The 14,232-nt window shown below is 53.0% G+C and overlaps 1 protein-coding gene and 1 long non-coding RNA gene across 2 annotated transcripts; both read left to right on the top strand.

Moving 5' to 3' along the window:
• Positions 1-1,450: 1,450 nt before the first annotated feature.
• On the top strand, positions 1,451-8,180 carry LOC123378313 (maestro heat-like repeat family member 5). Its single transcript, XM_045031906.1, has 5 exons — positions 1,451-1,504; positions 2,377-2,520; positions 2,662-2,779; positions 6,630-6,806; positions 8,040-8,180. Exons 2-5 carry the CDS (start codon positions 2,417-2,419, stop codon positions 8,178-8,180), a joined length of 540 nt encoding a protein of 179 aa, XP_044887841.1. The 5' UTR covers positions 1,451-1,504; positions 2,377-2,416.
• Positions 8,181-8,211: 31 nt separating this feature from the next.
• LOC123378601 lies at positions 8,212-14,148 on the top strand. Its single transcript, XR_006582667.1, has 4 exons — positions 8,212-8,701; positions 10,334-10,458; positions 11,194-11,296; positions 12,613-14,148. It is a non-coding gene; the product is annotated as an uncharacterized LOC123378601 (long non-coding RNA).
• Positions 14,149-14,232: the final 84 nt, after the last annotated feature.

A 14,232-nucleotide genomic window follows, 5' to 3' on the forward strand; every position in this document is an offset into this window, starting at 1 on the left:
CACACTGTGCTGGTCACTCGGTGGTCAGATCATGGTCACTGTCCTGGAAACAGCGGTGCTAGCTTCAGGAACAATAACCCATTAGGGGAAAGGAATAAATACAATCTTCTCTGACGGGACATGCCCTGCCTCAGCTTCCCTGCACCAATCGGTGTCTCCTCTCAGAGACGCCTTTCCTGCCCGCTTTCCAAGCCTCTCCCTGGGGAGGGCAAGAGGTGGCCAAGCAGGGAAGGTCTGACTTCTCTTTCTGAATCTGCAGATGTGCCATTGAGCTGTGGAAGGCCTTGGGTGAAGAGCCACAGCCCCCCAGGGAGGTGCTGCAGCAGCTGCTGGACAAGCTCCATCAGAGACGCCGGGAGGAGAAGAGCGGCAACGTGTCCCTGGCTGTAAGTGAGATTTGAGATGTCACTTTGAGAACCCGCCATCGCGGGGAGGATGGTGCATCTGTGTGTGGGGGGGAGCTTCACCCCTTCTTAGCTTCAGGCCACAGTGAAGCCGACCTGCGTTACCTCGGCATACAGCCGCCACAGCAATTCCATCCCTTGTTTGTGTCTGCACTTTCGGCAGTGCACATCCTCACCAGAAGCGCTCATCTCGATTGTACGGTCAGAGTGGGGCATTGTGGGAAGGCTCCTGAAAGCCAGTTGACGTACGCGACGTTGTGTCTACACTGACACTGAATCGACGTAACTGCATCAACCTGGACTCTCTGCCACTTGTAGAGGTGGAGTTATTAATTTGGCACCAAGGGGCAGTTCTGCCTATAGGAAGGAAATTCCATAGTTAGGGTGATGCAGGGTGAGCGGCCTTGTGTTGACCTAACTCTATAGAGTCACAGAATATCAGAGTTGGAAGGGACCTCAGGAGGTCATCTAGTCCAACCCCCTGCTCAAAGCAGGACCAATCCCCAGACAGATTTTTGCCCCAGATCCCTAAATGGCCTCCTCAAGGATTGAACTCACAACCCTGGGTTTAGCAGGCCAATGCTCAAACCACTGAGCTATCCCTCCCCCACCAAGTGTCAGTGCTTTTATCAGGGTCTGCTGAGCAAATCTGTGGGCCTTTGTCCCAGAACGCAGACAAAACCACACCAGCAGCACATGGGGCCAGGCACCGCAGGATGTCAGCATCACAGGTAGACAGGAGGAAGGGGGACCAGTTCAACTGGTTCTGTGGGCACAGTTAGGGGCCTCCATCTACATGGGGAAAAGAGAGCGCCAGAAGACACCTCAGGTGGTGTAAACTGACACAGCTTTGCTCGTGTCATAAACAGTTAGTTAAGGGTTAAGGTTTTTGTCTACCTGTAAAGGGTTAACAAGCAGTACCTGTGGACACCTGACCAGAGGACCAATGAGGGACAAGATTATTTTCAAATCCGTGTGGAGGGAAGTTTTTTTTTCCCTGTTCTTTGTTTTTTCTTAGAGAGTCTCTCTTGGGAATTAAGAGAGTCCAGACATCTTCATCAAGTCCTCCCAGGTTTCTACAATAAATTCTATTCAAGCTAGTGAGTATTAGCAAGGAACTAGTATTCTTATACTTTTATTTCTGTATTTGCAATTCTGTGTTTTGCTATAGAATTTCTTTAAGTCTGTACTGTGATTGCTTTTACTGAGAAAGAAGGGAGGGGGAATTCCCTCCAGAGATTGATAAGTTTAGACCCTGTATATTGTTCCATCTCGGTTACAGAGACAGTGACTTTCTTGTTTTATTCTTTAATAAATTCTTTTCTATTAAGGACTTGGTTGGTCTTTCCTTGGGTGGATTCTCAGGGAAAGAGGAGGGGGAGGTATCCCTCTGTACTTAGATCCCAGTGTCTCTCCTAGGAAGGGAGGGGGGAGGAAGCAGGGGGGAATGGTTTATTTCTCCTGGGTGTAAGAACTCCATGGATTTGTGGCTCTTGGGATCCCCTAGGATTTTGGGGAAAGATTGTGTCCCAATCCATGCATCTGATTGGGTGGTGGCAGCTTTACCAGATCTAAACTAGGATTTTAGTTTAGAGGGAAACCAAGGCAGGTCCCCACTTTGGAACCCAACAGCTCTAAGTGGGGGTGAGACCTATGACAGCTCGCTTACACCAACTAAGGATCTGGCCCCACATGCCTGTTACCTGCCACAGTAAAGAATCAAGTATTCAACCGCATTGAGTGATGACACCAACCATCTTAAGAAGTTACAGTGTCACTAACTGGTTACAAACTCATTGAAACTACAGTGTCGACAGGGCCCATTGGGCAGGGAAGCACCATGACATCACACTGGATCTATCCTCGGGGAGGCTAGCTCCTGCTGTCCATGCTGTGTGTGCCAGGGCTTGTGCTGATTTGCCATGCTTGGGGCTGATCTCATTGCCTGACACTGGTATTTTTTTGTCGTTAGCACGAAACAGTGAGTGGAGGCTGTGAAGACTCTTTTCTCCATGCCCGGATACTGGAAGGAATTTGCCAGCATCCAATTTCAGCAGGGTTGGGACATGATAGCCTCCCGCAATTACTACTCACAGGGTGTTGGCGTGATTGCAAGGTAGGAGCCCAAAGTTTCCATGTGAAATGTTCCTCTGTTCCAGGCTGCCATCTCAGCCCAGCAACTAGAAAGGATCTCTCTCTCTCTCTCTCTCTCTCTCCCCCTTGATAACCACAAGGGACTTTTGGCTCCATGTTCCAGAGTCATGATCGAGTTTGAGAACCCTCAGCTCCCTGCCGTCTTCAGAGAGGCCGTCACCACTGTTCAAAGGGAGAAGGAGGAGGAGCAGAGAAATATCGCCATGACTTTCTGCACTGAGGTGAGATTCATTAGTTGACAGGCACAAGTGGGCTTTCTGGAGAGCAGCTCAGGCCAGTAAGCTCTGGGCACATTGTCAGCAGCTCAGCAGCCTACAGCCAGCTAGCTCCTCTCCGCACATGGATGGTGGTGGGGCACGGCAAAGAGAGGGAGGGAGAGACAGGGTGAGATCGCTCCTGGATGGATGTGCCTAGATGGGATCATGTGACAAGAGAAGATGTTTTTCCGGTGCCCCAAGGCCATGCTTCTCTCCTCACCTTTTCCTGGGGTTCTGCTTTTCTTCTGCCACAGGGGCAGTGGTGAGCTGGAGCCGGTTCCCACAGGTTCTCAAGAACCGGTTGCTAAAATTAGATCTCCATGGAGAACCGGTTGTTAAAGGGCCAGGAGGTGGGCAAAGAACTCCGGTCTGCGGGCCAGACCATCCTGTTGCTCCCAGGATTCCCAGCTCGGGAGGCTGAGGCTCCCCGGACCCCTCCCCCACTTTCCCTCAGCTGCAGCATGGCCAGCTGCCGGCACCAGCTGGGCAGCTCAGCTGAGCTCGGGAGTCATCCTGCTGCCGCTTTTTGAGTGGCCTGGCTAGGTGGGAGGGGATTGCTGCAAGCTCCACGGCTGGCCAGAAGGGAGGGGAGGAGGCAAGTGGGGCAATTGGCCCGGGCCCTGCAGGGGCCCCTGGCCCCACGAGGATGTCTCCCCTGGGCTCTCCCCTGCTTCCCCCACCCCGCAGAGCCGCAGCATGGCCAGCAGCTGGGCAGCTCAGCTGAGCTCTGGACTGCCGGCAAGGTAAGGGGGCGGGGGGCTGCGAGCTCCGGGGCCGCAGGGAGGGGAAAGGCAAGTGGGGCAATTTGCCCCAGGCCCTGCAGGGGCCCCCGGCCCCACGAGTATGTCTCCCCGGCCCCTCCCCTCCCCCCCCCTTAAATCAGAACTTTTTATAGGGAACCGGTGTGACGTTATTGATATAAATTGGGACCATATAGAACATGGGTTGCAACCAAGGTCCTGTAGTGGCACCAAATCTTAGGTAAAGGGGGTCATATAAGGTGTCTAAGACCAGGTTATGGGTTGCTGGTTATAATTATGCTGTCTGTGTGCATGTATCGTTTTTAGTTAAAGTTATGAATGTTGGCTCTATGCTGTCTGTATTTCAAGTTGGTGCTGTGCTTCTGGGTGATATCCCAGACAAGCTGGTGTTAGCTCTGCTTAACCTGCTTGATGGCCCATTAAGGACCATCAGCTACACAATTGACCCATGGAGAGAAGGCAGACACGCCTTGTGACTAAGCAAGGTATGCAGAGACGTGTCCATGTGACTGCAGACTCCATTTTGCTGGGATTTTCCACAGTAAGAACAAAGAGATTCTTACACCTGGAAAAGCCTATATAAGGCTGATGCATCATCTCCATCTTGTCTTCAATCCTGCTTCTTACCTCTGGAGGGACTTTGCTACAAACTGAAGCTCTACACAAGGGACTGAGGACCCATCCCGGCGGGGGATGTTCCAGAGACTTGACTTGAACCTGCAGTTTATGCCATCGCTGCTGCAAGCCTGAACTAAGAACTTTGCCATTACTGTATGTAATCGATTCCATTTAACCAATTCTACCTCTCATCCCTACCTTTTTCCCTTTGTAAATAAACCTTTAGATTTTAGATTCTAAAGGATTGGCAACAGCGTGATTTGTGGGTAAGATCTGATGTGTATATTGACCTGGGTCTGGGGCTTGGTCCTTTGGGATCGAGAGAACCTTTTTCTTTTATTGGGGTGTTGGTTTTCATAACCATTCATCCCCAGGACGAGTGCACTGGTGGGGATACTGGGAGACTGGAGTGTCTAAGGAAATTGCTTGTGTGACTTGTGGTTAGCCAGTGGGGTGAGACCGAAGTCCCTTTTGTCTGGCTGGTTTGGTTTGCCTTAGAGGTGGAAAAACCCCAGCCTAGGGCTGTGACTGCCCTGTTTAAGCAATTGGTCCTGATTTGGCACTCTCAGTTGGGTCCCGCCAGAACAGCATCGTCACAACCGGTTGTTAAGATTTTGGCAGCTCATCACTGAACAGGGGTCTCTCCATGGCACTCAATGGGGCCTGCAGATTCCCCTTTCCCTGGGGTTTATTTGTGACTTGTGCATAAGAACATTAAAATGGCCGTACTGGGTCAGACCAAAGGTCCATCTAGCCCAGTATCCTGTCGACCGACAGTGGCCAATGCCAGGTGCCCCAGGGGGAGTGAACCTAAGTTAATGATCAAGTGATCTCTCTCCTGCCATCCATCCTCATCCTCTGATGAACAGAGGCTAGGGACACCATTCTTTACCCATCGTGGCTAATAGCCATTAATGGGCTTAACCTCCATGAATTTATCCAGTTCTCTCTTAAACCCTGTTATAGTCCTAGCCTTCACAACCTCCTCAGGTAAGGAGTTCCACAAGTTGACTGTGCGCTGTGTGAAGAACTTCCTTTTCTTTGTTTTAAACCTGCTGCCCACCAATTTCATTTGGTGACCCCTAGTTCTCGTATTATGGGAATAAGTAGATAAGGAAAAGTTATCTACTTTCTCCACATCACTCATAATTTTATATACCTCTATCATATCCCCCCCCCTTAGTCTCCTCTTTTTCAAGCTGAAAAGTCCTAGCCTCTTTAATCTCTCCTCATATGGGACCCTCTCCAAACCCCTAATCATTTTAGTTGCCCTTCTCTGAACCTTTGCTAGTGCCAGTATATCTTTTTTGAGATGAGGCGACCACATCGGTACGCAGTATTCAAGATGTGGGCGTACCATGGATTTATATAAGGGCAATAATATATTCGCCGTCTTATTCTCTATCCCCTTTTTAATGATTCCTAACATCCTGTTTGCTTTTTTGACCACCTCTGCACACTGCGTGGACATCTTCAGAGAACTATCCACGATGACTCCAAGATCTTTTTCCTGATTTGTTGTAGCTAAATTAGCCCCCATCATATTATATGTATAGTTGGGGTTATTTTTTCCAATGTGCATTACTTTACATTTCTCCACATTAAATTTCATTTGCCATTTTGTTGCCCAATCACTTAGTTTTGTGAGATCTTTTTAAAATTCCTCACAGTCTGCTTTGGTCTTAACTATCTTGAGCAGTTTAGTATCATCTGCAAACTTTGCCACCTCTACTCCTAGTCTAACTTCTGGGAATGAACCAACTGAAAGAGCAGCAACTGGCTCCCTACACACCGGACACGTTGTATGGGAGTAAGTGGCCATTTGGTAAAGATGAGTGTCCAGGGAACAGACCCTACAGGAAGACCTCTGCTCCTCAACCCGATGTTGATTTGGCTCTTTCCAGTTTCTCCAGAGTCCTTCCATTGAGACAATACTGACAAAATCAGAGCTCCAGGCGCAGCTCATGGAATGGACCCAAGACAAAAATCCCATTGTACGTCAGCTCAGTCTGCGAGGCCTTGGCAGTATTGTGCTCCAGCCAGAAAGGGTAAGAAGCGTGGATTGCCCGGGGGACCGAGGAAGCCGATGTCTATCGAATCGCTCAGAAATGAGAGCGAGATCCCCACCCAAGCCTTGTTGTTGTTTAACACACAGCACTCGAATGTTGGAGGTGCTTTACTGAGCAAATCAAGGCACAACGTGGTCCCTGCTCCCGTGAGCTGACCCCTGATTGCAGATGTGATGCAATGGGGGAGGCGGATGAGCAAAGACAAAGGTTACAGTGAGCGGCTGGCAGAGAGTGACAGGAGAATGACTTTGTGCCCTGTTGGGGGGGCTGTGCCAGCTGTGGTTTCTCATGCTGGATGATCCGACTCCCACCTATATGCCCCAGGCTGTTGCCCAGCATAGTAATGAGCTGCCTTCTTTCCTGCAGGTGCAATTGTTATGGGCCCAGCTGCCAGCGATCATGGACATGTCCTATGACAGGGATGGAGGGCGTGTCATGGGGGCCATGCATCAAGCTGGAGACATCATCTACCTCCTCGACAGGGAGGGGCTTGGCTCCATCTCCCAGGACATTGCAATCAGCCTTCGCCCCTTCATTGATGACGTAAGGCTGGGAAACACAGGAGAACCCCATTCCCCTCCTCCGCCTGTCTCTGATGTCCTTGTGTCTCTCTTTCCCCATCCCCTTGCCTCCTGCCCCTCAGCCCTGCCATGGAGCAGCCAAGGGGTGCCCCTGCCATGGGTGGGGAATCTCCTGCTCAGCCACCTCCCTGTCAGAGCTCTTCTCCGCAAACCTCAGCCTCAGCGCCATGCTCCCAGCCCCTGCTGCCGCCTGGCCTGGGGGAGAAGGGGCCTGGCACTGGGCAGATGACCAGCTGTCTGGAGAACACCGGCCCCCAAAGCGGTGGAGATTCCCAGCAGGAAAGAGGTGGGTCGGGAATGGCCCAGCTCTCAGGGGCACTGAAGAGCAAAAGAACTGCTGTGTTCTGTAGCAGCACCTCCCTGAAAGGCTCCAGCAGCTGCTCCTCCCCTTCCCCAGACCGGTCTCCAGCAGCCTTCCCTCCCCCTCCCCTCTCCTTTCCCCAGCACCTTCCACCGTCCCTCATGGCAGCAGCTCCTCCCCCCTTTCCTGCTCCTGATCACCCATGGAGCAGAAGTGAGGGCCAGGCCTCATTACCCATGGGAGGGGAGCCCAGAGAAGCATCTTCAGCCAGCGACCTGGGAGGTCACTCAGCCATCACCTCAAGCCTTGGCTGGGGAAGGAAGAGCCAGAGGAGTGGTGGGGAAACAGAAGGGAAGGGGCAGTGGAGAAGGGGAGTGGAGAGAAAGGGGGAAAACAGAGACTGAGAGAGGAGGGACCCAGGGAGCTGGTGAAATGCAGCAGGAATGGGATAAGGATAGAGGCTCCCTATAAATTGCCCGTTGCCCCCGTCTTCACTCCCGACCCTCCCATGGCTAGTGACTCTCCCCCGACACTGCACAGGGTTGGGTTTGGTGTCTCTCCCAGGCTGGGCTGGTGGAGGTGGGAGAAGAACATGGAGAGATTTGCCTCCTCCCTATAGACTCTAGTCAGCTGGGGTGAAACTGGATGCAGGATGCTCTCCAGACAGACATTGCGTCTAGGACACCATGGAGCTGCACGGCCCTGCACAGTGTCTCAGGCCCTGTTCTGCGCAAGATGTCTATGGCGCTGGCCTGGTGGCCTCACTGCTTCCGCGAGCCAAGTCAGTTAACACGGGGGAACCGGAGCAGCGTGCAGATTATGACTCTGTCGCATTATGCTCTGATCCTGCCTGGCTTTAACCGGGCTTCCCCACTCCCTGTGTGTCATTGCCAGGAGAGGGGCAGTGTGCGCTCCGCTGCCATTTTACTGCTTGGCAACGTGGTGAGCAGTGTGAAGGACCCGGACGAACCCATCGTGCAGCAGGAAATGATCCACTGCTGCTGCTGGATCTTGAAAACCAGCATGAGAGTGTGACACTGGTAAATGCCACGGTCATTATTTCCTTAAGAGCAAAGAGCCAGAATCCCCTGGGGCCCTGTAGCGGGCCGGTGTGGCTCCCCTCCTCCCCGGAGAGGGTTGAGCCCCGGACCCAGGAAGAGGCGGGGCTACAGAGTGGTGGGCCCGCCCCTCAAAGGGTCAGGCGGCGACCCGGAAGGATAAAAGCCAGCCCATCCAGCTCAGTCAGGCCCCAGCCACCACAGGGAGCAGACCTGCCTGAGGGAGCTCCTGACGAGAAGGCCGCTGGAGCCCCGAGCCCTTGCCCAGACTGGCCGGAGATACCCCTGACTCGCTACTGGGAAGACCTGCCGGAGCTTCCCCACACCACCTACGAAGAGGAGCCGCTAGGAACCTCCCCATCACCGTGCTGCTACCCCGAGGAACCCCCGGAGCAGGATTGGCCGGACTTCCCCGAGGAGCTGCCCGATCTACCCCCCAGCCCGGGTTGTGAGGAGCCCATGCAGTGGGACTTCCCGGGACCTGACGCCGTGGACCAGGTAGGACCAGAGGGGGATAGTGGAAGTGGCCCGGGGGCAGCCGACCTCAGTCGGGCTGCTGACCAGACAGTGCCCATGTCAGTGTGTTGCGGTCAGGATCCCCACTGACCGTCAGTGGTAACGGCTGCTGCCTAGGACCCCGGGCCGGGGCACAGTGGAGTGGGTGGGCCTGTGTCCCCCCTGCCACCCCACTCACGGGTGGCAGTTATCCCCCTCACGTTTACCGCTCAGCCTTGATACAAGAGGCCTGAGCCCCCTTAGACTGTTTACCGCTCAGCCCTGCTACCAGAGGCCTGAGCTTGCCTTGTACTGTTTCCTGCTCAGCCTGCTGCAAGAGGCCTGAGCTCCCCTGTACTGTTTAGTGCTCAGCACGGCTACAAGAAGTCTGAGCCTTCCTTAGACTGTTTATTGCTCAGCCCTGCCACCAGGGGCTTGAGCCCTCCTTCTACGGGTTATGGCCCCGCCTTGTAGCCCAAGGCTGGGACCCCGGGGACTCTGACTCTGTGGCCTAGCCTTAAAGGGTGTGGAGGCCAAGAAATAATTAATAAAGGTTTGAAGGGATCTTAATGTATGTTAGCTAATTTAGCAGGAGTTAGGCTGTGAGATATGTAGAAATAAGATAATGTGGTACAGAGTGAATTGTGTGAAAAGTCATTACGACCTTGTTTTTCTTCGACAAGGGACAGGACAGAGCCCCCGTGAGACCAGTGGGCCGGTGTGGCTCCCCTCCTCCCCTCAGAGGGTTGAGCCCCGGACCCACCTGTTACAGGCCCCCACTCCATTAATGGCCAGAGCCCCTTGCCCAAGTAGAGTCTTCTCCTCCCTGCTTCACTCCATGCTGGAGCCCAGTGCCTCATCCATTCTCACAGCACAATTTGGAAGAAAAGCCTTCTGGGAAAAAGCCCTGACCCTCTCCTGCAAAGACAGGCCTCAGGCCTTTGGGCTGCTGCATCCAAAGGTTCACAACAACAAGAAACAGCAAAAGAAAAGGGAGCACAGATCTGTAAGTGCCCCTTCAGTTCAGGGAGCTGATATCTGCCCCCAGCCTTCTGGAAAGTGGGTGCAGCTGCCCTGACTTCTTCCCTGGAGCTCCTGAGAGACCTTCTCCAGGTCCCAGCTTCCCAGAATTCACCGGACGTTGCCCTCTTTTGTTGGGCTAACTGGGATGTGGAGGGAAGCCTGATCTGGAGGCCCCTTTCGTCAGACTCTTTGGGATCCAAAAGCTGACTCACGCTCTCATGCAGTCTCTTTGCACCCCCATTTCTCCCCTTTCCCCAAACCCCTACCCCCTCCTCTGACAAGCAACACTGGGAGCCGGTGAGGCAAGGCGTAGCATAGCGGGGCCTGGTCGGTAGAACTGCTGCTGGCCCCCGTGCTGCCCAGGCCTTGTGACCCCAAGAACAGGGCACCCCAAAGCGCAGGGCCCTGGGCAACCACCCCAAACCGTCCAAAGGATGGGACAGCTCTGGCTGTCTCCAGCCAATTCTCAGTTCCCTCTCCTGAGCACACTCCTGTGTACAACAAATGACAGGAATCTCCACTAGCAGGAGAACAAGGGACGGGGAAGGTTCCATGTCCCCCAGACTGTCCCTTTCTCAGTCAGAACCCTCTTGATCTCATCTTCTGTTGCAGAGATGAACTGACGCTCTTCCGCTGCGCAGTGTTTCTCAGGTGGGCTCATTTGAAGATGCTGTTCCACAGCATGGCCTGGGATGGCTCCTCACAGCTCCTGAAGTGTGCCTGGAAGTGCTTGGCAGGTGAATTCCTTGTGCCTTGAGAGTGATGAATGGGGACTTGAGGGAGACCTTTCTAACCCCAAACCCTGAGTACCAAGGGGATTTTCTGCACCCCTCTCATTAGCCCGTGAAGTCAGAGGCAGTCCCTTCCAGAGGGTCTGAGGCTTTTTTTGTTTTTGTTTTCCAATCTGACCCCTTTTTCCCTCTGCAAACCTGCCTCAGTGCTGCCTCTGCCTCCTGCCTGTGCGGACTCTGCTCCGTTTGCCTGTGTGGTCAGCACATCGGCTGTGTACCCCACTCCTGCTGTCTGCGGCCCCTGCTGCACTGCAGGCGCTGTGGAGTTAGAAACTCTGTGACTCCTGCGCTCCCTCTGCAGCTGGCCCTGACCCAAGCCTAAGAGGGTCCGGTTGTTTTCCCACCTGGAGCTGACCCCTGTAGCCAGGTCCCATCCGCTTCGGTGGGGTGGCAGGACTCTAGTCCAGGCTCTCTGCTGGTTCATTTCTGCAGGAGTTACAATCCCCTCACATGTTTGAAATTTTTCTCCACAACTGTCAGACCTGTAAACGTTTGTCTTTGAAAATGAAAGCTGAGGTTCTGGAGAACACAATAGTAACTCCAGAGAGGTGCTGCTGTGGCGCATGGGCTCACACTGGCTGTTGCCATGCCCTGGCTCTATGCTTTGGCTTCCCTGGACTAGTCGCTGTGGGAAGAACATGTCATTTGTATATTGTGTGTTTCTTCCTCCTTTCTTCCTAGATGCAGAACAACAAGAGCCACATCCCCAAATTCCTGTTCCAGGCCTTAGAGTACCTGGAAAGCTCACAGACAACAACCAGACATTCTGCAGCCCTGTTCATTGGTAAGCAGAGCAACTTCACTCGAGCTTTTTTGACCTGCTTCCTTCAAAGCCCTTTTCTAGACTGCTGCTCTGTTCCCTCCGACAGCACCAGAATCCTAAAAGTGTGTGTGTGGCGCGTGTGTGTGTTGCGCTCGGCACATCGTTCCAGGTGACCATGCCAGGTGAGCCCCAGTATGGAGCAATGGCGAAGTGCTGGACTCATCAGTGTTTGGGGGGAGGAAGCTGTCCAGTCCCAGCTGCACTCCAGCCGTAGGAATTACGATACCTTTGGCCAGATATCAAGAGATATGATGGAAAGGGGCCATGACCGGGACACAGTGTAGTGCAGGATTAAAGTGAAGGAGCTGTGGAATGCCTACCGCAAAGCCCACGAGGCAAATGGCTGCTCAGGGGCTGCCCCCACGACTTGCCATTTCTACAAAGAGCTGGACGCAATACTTGGGAGTGACCCCACCTCCACTCCAAAGATCACCATGGACACTTCATAACCCAGTTCAACAAAGCAGGAGGAGGAGGAGGAAAGTGGGAGCGAGGGTGCTGAGGAGGAGGGAGACAGCCCAGCATCCCTAGATACATGAAGCCAGGAGGAAGGTAGCCGGTTGAAGCGCACAGTGCTTGGGGAAGATCAAACACCAGAGGAGGTGCCCAGTAAGCGGCTTTTGTTTTGGGAAGGAAGTTGTTCGGTGCGGGCTCTTGGGGCGAGGAGGGTTAGGGCTGCATGCATGCCTAGGTGCGGAATAGGGCGTTGATGTGCTCTCTCACATTGTGGTAATCAGCCTCAGTGATCTCTTCCAAGGCCTCATGCAGAAGCTGGGCAATGTGCTTGTGCAGGTTCCTTGGCAGAACTACTGTGCTCCTTGTCCCAGTCAGGCTAACATGTCCACACCACTGTGCCATGAGGGGCGGGGGGACCATTGCTGCACACAGGCAAGCTGCATATGGGCCAGGGCAGAAGCCACATTGTAGGAGAAGACCCTCCCTTGCTTCTCAGGTCACCCTCAGCAGCGAGATCTTCCAGGACGAACTCATCCTATGGAAAATGTGGGGACAGTGTTCAGTACAGGGGCCCCCTGCAGCTGTTGGCTCTCCCCAAGGCACAGAACCCCAGAGGACAGTACAGCCGTGAAACAATCAGTCCCCCTTGACCCTGTGCTTACTCATCATTTTGGGGCTCCTGTGGGTTATGTGCGCTCGCTTTGGGATGGGCAAATTATGCTATTGTGTAGACTGTGCTTGTCTTTAAGTACTCCCAAATCATTGCTCTGTCTGGTGTGAACAATGCTACCTCTGTTAAGTGTTGCATTTTGGCTTTACAGATGCAACCTGGAGATCCCAGCCGTCCTTGTTATCAATGGCCGAAAGACTACAAAGAATCAGGAAGCAGCCACATAGAAGCAAAGAGGACATGCTGCATGAAGGAATGCAGCAGTCCCTTAATGAAAATCACAAAGCACAGGAGTGGTGGGAGAGTGAAAGAAGGGTCTGCCAGCAGAATGTGGATCGCTGGCATCAAAGCACAGAGCGGCTGCTAAGCATCATGGAGCGCCAAGTAGACTCGATACAGGTGCTCATACCAATGCAGCTCTCAGCTCTGGCCAGGATCAGCCCAGGGGGAGCTACAGGGAGACCCAGGGAAGAGGAGGCCTGGAGGGAGCTGCCAACAGAAAGCAGGTCTCTGCCAGAAGGGATCAGAGAAGGTCCCAGGCAGGAGGTACTCACAAGGCTTTGAGGCAGGAAGGAGGAGGTGATTTAAACACAGTCCCTGACTGCATCACGCCGGCTCCCTGGGCTGGGACCCACAGGAGAGGGTGGGCCTGGATCCCCCTACCACGCAGGGATGGACGTGGGTAGAGACTGCTGAGAACCCTGACCGGGAGGGGACAGGAATAGTGGACTTTGCCTTTGTGTTCCTGCTGTAACTTACTTTATTTCTACTCTGCTGAAGTAAGAAGGCAAGAAACCTGTACAGGGGGGAGAGCAATGGAAAAGGGGGCAGGAGAGACCCTGGGACAAAGGCCTAAATCTCTGGGACAAAGGCCCCACTAAAGGGGCTGGCAGCACTTTGGGTGGGGTCAGACTCCTCTCAGACCCGAAAGCAAAGAGACTAAGTCAGCTGGAGGACTGGAGTTACAAACACTGACAGATCTAGGTTCCATCCCTGAACCAGGTAAGGGAAACTGAGGCAGGGACAGACACAGTTCTGCTGAGCACTGCTAGGGTTCCTACAGCACTAAAGTCCCTCAGTTATAGGTGCCTGTTGATACACATACAATTAATTGTTGTTAGTCATTTAGACATTTTGAAACTCCCACAAGGCATCTACCTGCATCTTTAGGTGCCTACCTACTCTTAAATGGTGGCCTTACATGACATGACTGAGAGGGGGAGTTAGTTTCATTCTGTCAGTTCAAACAGATTTTATTTCTGCTTATTCAACTGCAAAACACCAGGGGGAAAAGATCTGCTTGTTCCGGATTCAGCCCCTCCATCTTAAATGAGAAACCTTCTGATATATGTGGGGGTCCCCAACCAGCCCCAGAAGCAGCAGGGAAGACCAGGCTCTACTGCCTGGAGGCTGCTGGAGAGAAACAGACAAACAACGGAACAGTTCTTTTTTTCAGGATGGAAAAGCTCCAGGATCTTGGCAGGCCTCACCTGTGCCCCAAGAGCCGCATAATGGGGCTCAGCCCCTCAGTTATTCTCCCCTCTTTGGATCAGCTTCAGGAAGGGCCAGTTTATAAATTACTGGACATGAGTCGTCACCTAGAGTTTTTGCCATTTTTTTCATTCGCACATTTGAAAATAAAATCACCTCAGGTTTTGTCACAAATACTGACAAAGATATCTCCAGTTTTGCCCCTTTTTGTCTCTAATTATCAAATATGGTGATTAAAATCCCCTCAGATTTCCCTTTGCTCTCAAACTGTTGAATATTT

The sequence above is a fragment of the Mauremys mutica genome, chromosome 10 (genome assembly GCF_020497125.1).
Source record: "Mauremys mutica isolate MM-2020 ecotype Southern chromosome 10, ASM2049712v1, whole genome shotgun sequence".
NCBI classification, from domain to species: domain Eukaryota; kingdom Metazoa; phylum Chordata; order Testudines; family Geoemydidae; genus Mauremys; species Mauremys mutica.

Bases quoted from the DNA above. Each gene is read 5' to 3' on its own strand.
- LOC123378313 (XM_045031906.1), top strand. From the start codon at position 2,417: ATGCCCGGATACTGGAAGGAATTTGCCAGCATCCAATTTCAGCAGGGT. The intron at 2,521-2,661 runs GTAGGAGCCCAA...TCCATGTTCCAG, and splicing joins GGTGTTGGCGTGATTGCAAG to AGTCATGATCGAGTTTGAGA. The intron at 2,780-6,629 runs GTGAGATTCATT...TCTTTCCTGCAG, and splicing joins CCATGACTTTCTGCACTGAG to GTGCAATTGTTATGGGCCCA.